At 46.8% G+C, this 7,663-nt stretch overlaps 1 protein-coding gene across 1 annotated transcript; it reads right to left on the bottom strand.

Annotated features, from left to right (window-relative positions):
- Positions 1-423: 423 nt before the first annotated feature.
- On the bottom strand, positions 424-2,695 carry CST3 (cystatin C). Its single transcript, XM_054290388.1, has 3 exons — positions 2,403-2,695; positions 1,807-1,920; positions 424-823 (listed from the first exon to the last, which is right to left on the bottom strand). Exons 1-3 carry the CDS (start codon positions 2,679-2,681, stop codon positions 746-748), a joined length of 471 nt encoding a protein of 156 aa, XP_054146363.1. The 5' UTR covers positions 2,682-2,695; the 3' UTR covers positions 424-745.
- Positions 2,696-7,663: the final 4,968 nt, after the last annotated feature.

Genomic DNA, 7,663 nt, shown 5'->3' on the forward strand with positions numbered 1-7,663 from the left:
GCATTTCCTACCTAATCAGGACTGTGAAAAAAAAAGTATCTCCATTGTTCACCTCAGCACCTTCACACAAGGCTCTCTCTTGACCTGGCACTTTCCCTACTACCTGAAAATGCAATTTTATCAAGGGGAGCCTCCTCCTTCCTCACAGCCTTAGAGCAGTACAGCAGCCAGCACCCAAAATCATTACAGCTCCAGCCAATCTTCCCAAGATCAGGAGTTCTCCAAAGCAGAGTTCCTCCAGCAAAAACAGCTAAGCTTCCATTTTTTACTCAAAACTGGAGGCCAGGCTAAGGAACAAGCAGGGATGGTTTGTCTCCTCTGTGATCAGGACCCAATATTCCTTCTCATCCCGTTCTTAGGGGACAACTAAAAGCAAACCCTCCCTCTCAGACAGCAGAAGATCAAAGAAAACCACACATCATGGCAATTATTAATTAAGTTTTTATGTTTAGAGTAGTCACTTAACATGGATACCAAGAGGTTTCAATAGGAATTCTGATACTGGAGTGAATTGGGAAAGCTGTAGAAGACCAAAACAGCTGCTCTAAAATAGTCATTCCAAAGAAGAAAAAGTTGAGATCATACTGTGCTTTAAAAAGTGAAGTTACATGGTTTAATTTGCATAGCACAAGCATACATCAGTAGCCAGGTCACAGGCTTTGATAAAGCCCATCTCCATCTGTGTTATTGCCTTTTTCTTTTCAATCTGAACTGGCTGCTGGCCTCTGCTGGAATCTAGGTAGGCTTACTGACACTTGCTCTCCAGCAGCTCCACTTGGTTTCTCCAAGGAACATTCAACACCACAAAGTTGCAGATGGTGTGCTAAGGAAAGAAACAAAAAAGTAGTTAGGAAAATAAGTGCCATTTACAACTGTTCTTCACTCCTGAGGTTCTCTACATTTGCTCTCTCCAGACAAGTATTCTTGTGCTCAGAGCGAGTCACATCCCTTAAATAAACCCTCAGAAATAAAGCTGAGCAGTCAGCACTGCTGTCAATCAGGTTATCTCCCTTATGCACTCACACAGGAAAGCTTTCAGCATGGATAATACTCAGACATAAGCCCACAGGCACAGCTAAGCCACTTGTGAGAGATCATTGCAGTTTCCATCATGGCACACACCAGCTTTGTGCTTCTCTTATGTGCAGCTACACCTCTCACACATGCAGGAACAAAGAGCACATACATCCCTGTTGCTGCCATCAACAGAAGGAATGAGGCACTATGGAAAACCTCAGGCCAGATGAAGGCAGACACATTTGGTGCTCCCACCCAAAAAGCTCAAGTATTCATTACAAAATGCCTGTGTAACTGCTTGGTGGGCACAGGGAGATGGGGAGATGAGCTTGTTTTGGGCAGTGTTTTGGCCAAAGCTCTATTCACAGCAATACAAGTCCCACAGGAAAGCATGCCAAGCATGTTTACATCACCATGGGAAAGAAGAGATGAGAATTCTGAGGAGCCTGGACTGAGAGTCAGGAGGCCTGTAGGCCTGACAGAGTTTCTTCCACATACCCTTCTGATCCAGACCACGACTGCTTCTTAAGAGGACTGAGACACATGCACTGCTCCAGCCCAAGCATCATTAAAAAACAGCCAAAAGGCCCTGCCTTCTCTGACATCAACTGGCAAGACAAGTTCTGCAAGGGCACAGCTTGCTTTGCCTTGCTAAGTCTAAAAGCATAAGGTCTCTGATGTCGGCTGAGGGAGACAGGGGAACTGACCACAGCCATCTGTATGAAGCCAGCGGGACAGGGCTGGAAACGGGGAAGGGTGGGGGTCAGCAGGCTGTGCCCTGGACCTTACCTTGGCCATCTGGGGCTCCTCGTGGAAAGCACAGTGCTGGATATCAGTTGCTGGCTTTGTGCAGGTTGTCCGGGCAATCTCCACTTCCATTATGTACTTGACTCCAGCCACGATCTGCAACAAGACAAGCAGGCGAGGCGGCTTTACTCACAGCACACGGGGAAGGAAGGGCTCTCTGCTGAGAGAAGCCTGGCAGCAAGGCAGGCAGCGATCCTGTTACATGATGGAAAACAGACTGTGAAAGCACACAGGGAATTGGATGTGGCAACCTCCACCAAAGAGCACTTGGCACCTCCTTAGGAACAGGAAACCAAATCCAAGTAAACAAGTCCCACAAAGCAGCAATAAACAGAGACATGTGTTAACCCATGAGCAGCGCAGCGAAGCCACTTGCTCCTTCCACAGCGCGCAGCACTCAAGGTCACTCAGACTATGAGAAGCCAGGATATAAAAATAGAGCTTTTATCCACCTTTTGCGGGTAAAAAACCGACAGCTTGCCGAGGCCCCCGGGCCAGCGCTCTGCCCTTTCTCCACAGGAATCCGGCCGGCCTCACCCCCAGCCCCATAACAGAGAGTGTCGCCGCCGGTGTCTCACCTGTCTCTGGGCGCTGATGATCCGCACCACCCGGCTGGTGTACATGTCGTTGCTGGCCCTGTTGTACGCCGTCATGGCGAACTGCAGAGCCCGCTCCAGCCCCTCATCGTTCTCGGGGTCCTCGATAGGCTGCGGGGCGCCCACCAGCCGCGGGCGGAACTCGGCGCCCCGCACGACGCCGGCGAAGAAGAGCAGGGCCGCCGCCAGCAGCACAGCCACAGACACTCGATCGGCCGCCATGGCTGCGTTCTGCCAGCTCCCCCTCACGGCCGCCGCCATTTTAAAGCCGCGGGGCGGGGCGGGCCCGGCGGTGTTTTGGGCTGAGCCCCGGCCCGCCCCGCCCCGGCCGGGAGCCCCGGTCCCGCCGGCGTTGGCCGAGGGCTTCCGCAGGGTTGGGGAGCGGGGGGGCAAAGTGGATGATGATGCTGCTGCTTTCCCGCACGGCAAGCTGGAGGCTTTTCCCAGACTCTGCCTCCTCGTGGGTTATTCTTGTGCTTATTTCCCTCTGCTGCGAAGGGAAAATAAAAGCCACAGAACATTTTAAGCTACCGGTGTTTTGTTGCCAGCGCACAACACCTTGAGTAATTTCCTACCTCGGCCTCCGCAGCGCTGGTGCTGCCTCACCTACGCTTCGAGGGGCCGGGGCGGCTTCCCAGACAGACGGCTCCGCTTCCCGTCTGCTCCCTAAATACCAACATTATCTCCCTCGTCCCATCAGGAACCCTAAGTTTGGAAAGACAGGACTTTATATAGCAGGAGGGAGCCAGCTCTAGTGAGATTTAATGCCTCATGGAATTGTTAGGCTAAAAGAGGAGGAGGAGGTTTTGCACCTGAATATCCGCAGCTTGCCTTGTGATGGAAAGGGCTTGTCAGCTGACTGGAATATGCCTGCATGCCAGCTATATCCAGCATGGAAAAATCCCTGCAGTTTGCAACAAGCTGAGCTATCAACACTGACAGGACATTGGGGTAATTCTTGTAGCAAGAGAAATAATCACAGAATGGCTTGGGCTAGAAGGGACCTCGGAGATCATTTCACTCCAACACCCTGCCATGGACAGGGATACCTTCCATTAGAGAAGACTGCTGGAAGCCCCACAATGAACACCACCAAAATCACCTGCAGACACCCAAACACAAACAAGCTGCATTTGTTGGCTATTGACAGTCCAAACCCCAGGAAATCAGGACTGGAAACAAAGCAATTATGAGGAGAAAAAAAAGATTTGGCAAAAAAAAATATGCTCATTCTGATGAATAAAGGGCCACTGGTTCATGAAATAAAGCTGCATTTTGTCCATTTGTTTCTGCAGGGTGCAACAATCTTCCCCTTTCAGAGGTGCTTTTTTAAAAAATACAAAACAGAAATTCACTAATAACCAGATAAACAAAGAAGCCGGTAATTAAAGAACTTACCAAGCAGCAGAAGACTTGTGATAACATTGCAAAAGTTTGTAATACTGTGTGCCATCAGTATAACTAGAAAAATAGTAGTTTAACGTCTTCTTTTGTGGTTGATATTTGAGCAATATCCAACACATTTTCATCTGCCTTTTTGTCTATGATTCAATTTCACTCAGGACTGGTGAGCTTTTTATGATACCAGGCTTACTAATTTCTCCAGATAACTGCTACATCCCTTGACCTTTCTCTTGATGTCCCTCATGTGTCTTTCACCATTCAAAATATACCTGTCAAACATGACAATTTCACTTTTACAACTGTAACCATTACAATATGTGCAGAAAATCCTTCAAATAAATGTTCTGTAGCCTCCAGCCAAAGCTTCTGTATGGGCACAGAGATCCTGTAAAGTGCAGTCAGCCAGGCCACTGTCCAGTTGGAGTTATATGGACAACTCTGTGTCTGTGGGACTGAAAGATAAAATGCCCCATTGAATTCATTTAAAAGATTTGTAGGATCAAGCCCATAAAGACAGGGACAACAGAAATGGCAGATGGAAGTTGGATGGCAACATCAATGGGTAGTGTTACTGTGAGCCATCTGCCCAGGCTGGTTTTCATGGCACAATAATAAACTTAGGGGCTTATGTTCTTAATGGAAAGAGTATCTTTAAATGTGTCAATTTCTCCACTTTGCAATTCCTAACGTGTACACACTTCCAGAGTTTGGTTGAACTTCCCAGAAAAATCTCCATTGTGGCAGCCCCTCACTCTTTATCTGAGCACCTCCCCTCCAGGCCTGCTATCTGCATTTGTCTAAAGATAACAGCCTTCCTTTGGCTGGTTCCTGCAGGGCTGCAAAGCACAGCCTGCAGAGCTCTAATCTCTGCATGGCTCTCACATGGAGGAACAAGGGCTTTTGTCGTCATCACTCAGTAATGAGATAGCAAACCTCAGAACGAGAAAAATAATCACGCTCCCTACAGGTAGGAGATTACCTTTGAAATATCTCAAACCCAATACACTCTAAATGGCTTTTTAATCTGCTTTTTGGCTCCTTTTTAAAATACATCAATCATAAATTAAGGGTAGATTTCCAAGTTTTCCTCTGTCAAACTGGCTGCCAGAACCAATTGCAGGGTGTGCATATGTTCACATGAGTCCCAGGGGCTCACAAAAAAAAGGCCTCTTGAGCAAGGCAGTCAGCAGTTTATGAGATGGGTCTGAGAGTGATTCAGTACCAAAGGCAAAACCATTTCACTGCAGTAGAAGAGTGTCCTCTGCTTATGGAAACCAACCCATCCCACATCAGCTTATTCAGTGGTGGTGGGAGAAAGAGTCTCTGCCTGCCTGAGACTCACGGTCACCACTCCCTGCTGTGGCATGCAGAGGCGTTCTTTTGCAGGAGAGGAATGGAGGCAATGCCATGACTTGTCCATCCAAAGAAAACCAGGTCTGTGTCTTGTCTCTCAGCTTCAAAAGATAATTAATTTGAAGTGCCCAACGAAATAGGACACAGCCACATCTCTTCTGGATGTACAAACACCTTCACATACTGGCAAGCTCTTGCCACAAGCCAAAAGCCAGAAGTGGCTTTTCTAGATAGGCTGCAAGGTGTTTGCTCAGCTGAAAAACAGTAAATGCCAGGAGAGGCTTCAAGGACACCAAAGGGCTGCTCTAAACATATTTCTGTGCTGGCAGTACAACTGGATTAGTAAAGACCCCCCTCTCAAGTTCAAAGACTTCTAAATAAGCTTAGCACTTAGTGCTGAGTGCACCTTTCGGACAATTCAGTGGGAATAGAGCTATTGGGAAACACTGGCTCTCCATCTGGGTGTTGAGCCCTCTTGAAGGCCTTGGATTTCTTGGGAACAGAAAAAACAATTAACAGAAAAGAAGTGCAGGTAGCACTGAGGGCTGTTCACTCACTGGTGGTCACTTTTAGGAATTGAATGCCAAACATGTCCCAGCACTGATCTCAAGTAGGTCAATGATTGTCACCCTGCAGACAAGTCAGGACTTACACAGCCCTCTGCTGAGCCCCAGGCTGCTCACATCACTTTGGGGTGACAGCAGCACCTGCTTTGAATCCCTTTCCCTTTCCCTTCTGCTAGTGCAGAAGATAATCTGCCTCTAAGAAATGCGTACTCACTTGCAGACATCTGCTTAGTAATTACTGCAGTTAATCTGCCCTTGTGCCCGTGAGGGGAGGCTTGTTGTTTACACACAGGCAGAAAACAAAGTAATTGGCAGCAGGAAAAGCTGCATTTCAAATAACTGCATGCAATCAATTATGGTCAGATTGTGCAACTGAAACAGTGAGCCCACAGTACTGAAAGTGGCTGCTGGTTTAAGTGAAGTACCGGTGCACTTGGGATTTTAGCAAAAAATCCCTCTGCAGCAGAATCCTTTTTTTACTCTGAGAAATATAAATACCAGCACAGCAATACCATACAGTCAAAATTATCACCAGAGATTTTCTGCAATCTGGTGCCTTTGATGGCTACATTAGCTTGTATTTACTAAGAATAATTCAGCCATTCTCTTTACCCTGTATTCTTCATCTTATGTGTTTGCCTCAGCGTGCAGGAGAAATAGCTTTGCTGTATGAGATTTGTGTTCATTAGTTCTTATTACATGTTTTTTTCTTCCTCAGGAATTGTTTCCCAATTCTGACAAGAAAATGAGTTCTGTCCTTGGTCTCCAGTCCAACCCAAAGCACAGAGTGCATGTTTGAGTTTAGCTTCTGAGGAGCACCAGTGACTTCACATGACTAAGAAACCTTAAATGAAGTGTATGTTTGTGTGCTGTGCAGAAACTGCCCCTCCAGCAGCCTGCTGGGATACTGGACTGGGATACAAAGAGTATCCCAGTATGCTCTGAGGCTTTGCAGATCCCTGGAAGCCCTGAGGGGAAATCAGTAGCACCATGTCCATGCAGAATGGTTCACAGAGCTGGTTGACAGTCACACCACTCTTGTTCTCTCCATAAATCAAATAATTTCTCCCCTCCCTCAGCAGCAGTTTGTAGTGTAACTTCACTACTTCCAAGTCCAAGGGCTTCAGGGCATAGCACAAATTTGAGTGTTCACTCAGCATGGTGTCATGCTTCAACTACATATTTATGTGAAAGCCCTTTTTCAAGAGCTAGACTACAAATCCCTAATCCTTGCAAGAAAAAACAATTAAAAGGCCATCCAGGAGCTCAAGTTTTCCTTGGTTCAAGTCAGCTCCTCTGCTGTGATGCCAGCAGAGCCAAGCCAGATGCCAGACTGCTTTACAGACATGCAGTTGCTTTGTTTTTTTCATTCTGGAGTTGGGGAAGTTTGATTATTTTGTTTGATTTTGTTGTTTTGTTTTTAGGAGACAACTGTTGTGCTCTCAAATAAAAGATTTCTTATTGAAAGACAAATCAATGGTGCATTCCCTGGACATTTTCACAATCCCCATATACAACCAGAGGTACAACCTCTGTTTTAAGCTTTGAAGTGGTTGCAGTTCCTGCCTGCCCAGCACTTCAGAGCAGAAAACTCTGCCTGGTTAAGGCTTTATTGCAGGGAATGGGGAAGCAAGACTTGAATCTATGAAACATCTGAGTGCTGAGAACAGCCTGTTCTCAAGGGGCTGACTTGCCAGCAGGATTCCTCACTGCTTCTCATTAGGAAGGATTTAAACTCTTTTCTACTGCTTGTTGGATTTGAAGCATAGGAAGGGGCAGGGATACCTACTGTGTTTAACAATTTCAAGAGAAGAATCATCAAGGTAGCTTGCAAACAAAACCAGTCACCCGTACCAGACAAACTGAGATATTGGCCACTAAGACTTTTCCCTCAAGAAGGAAGTGAAATTGTGAATAACC

The sequence above is a fragment of the Melozone crissalis genome, unplaced genomic scaffold (assembly GCF_028551555.1).
Source record: "Melozone crissalis strain CALT ecotype California unplaced genomic scaffold, PUWL_Pcris_2 ptg000081l_1, whole genome shotgun sequence".
In the NCBI taxonomy this organism is placed as follows: domain Eukaryota; kingdom Metazoa; phylum Chordata; class Aves; order Passeriformes; family Passerellidae; genus Melozone; species Melozone crissalis.

Excerpts from the sequence above, each read along its gene's own strand:
- CST3 (XM_054290388.1), bottom strand. The coding sequence starts at position 2,681 with ATGGCGGCGGCCGTGAGGGGGAGCTGGCAGAACGCAGCCATGGCGGCC. Across the intron at positions 1,921-2,402 it reads TCATCAGCGCCCAGAGACAG|ATCGTGGCTGGAGTCAAGTA; the intron begins GTGAGACACCGG and ends GTCTTGTTGCAG. Across the intron at positions 824-1,806 it reads AGGAGCCCCAGATGGCCAAG|CACACCATCTGCAACTTTGT; the intron begins GTAAGGTCCAGG and ends TTCTTTCCTTAG.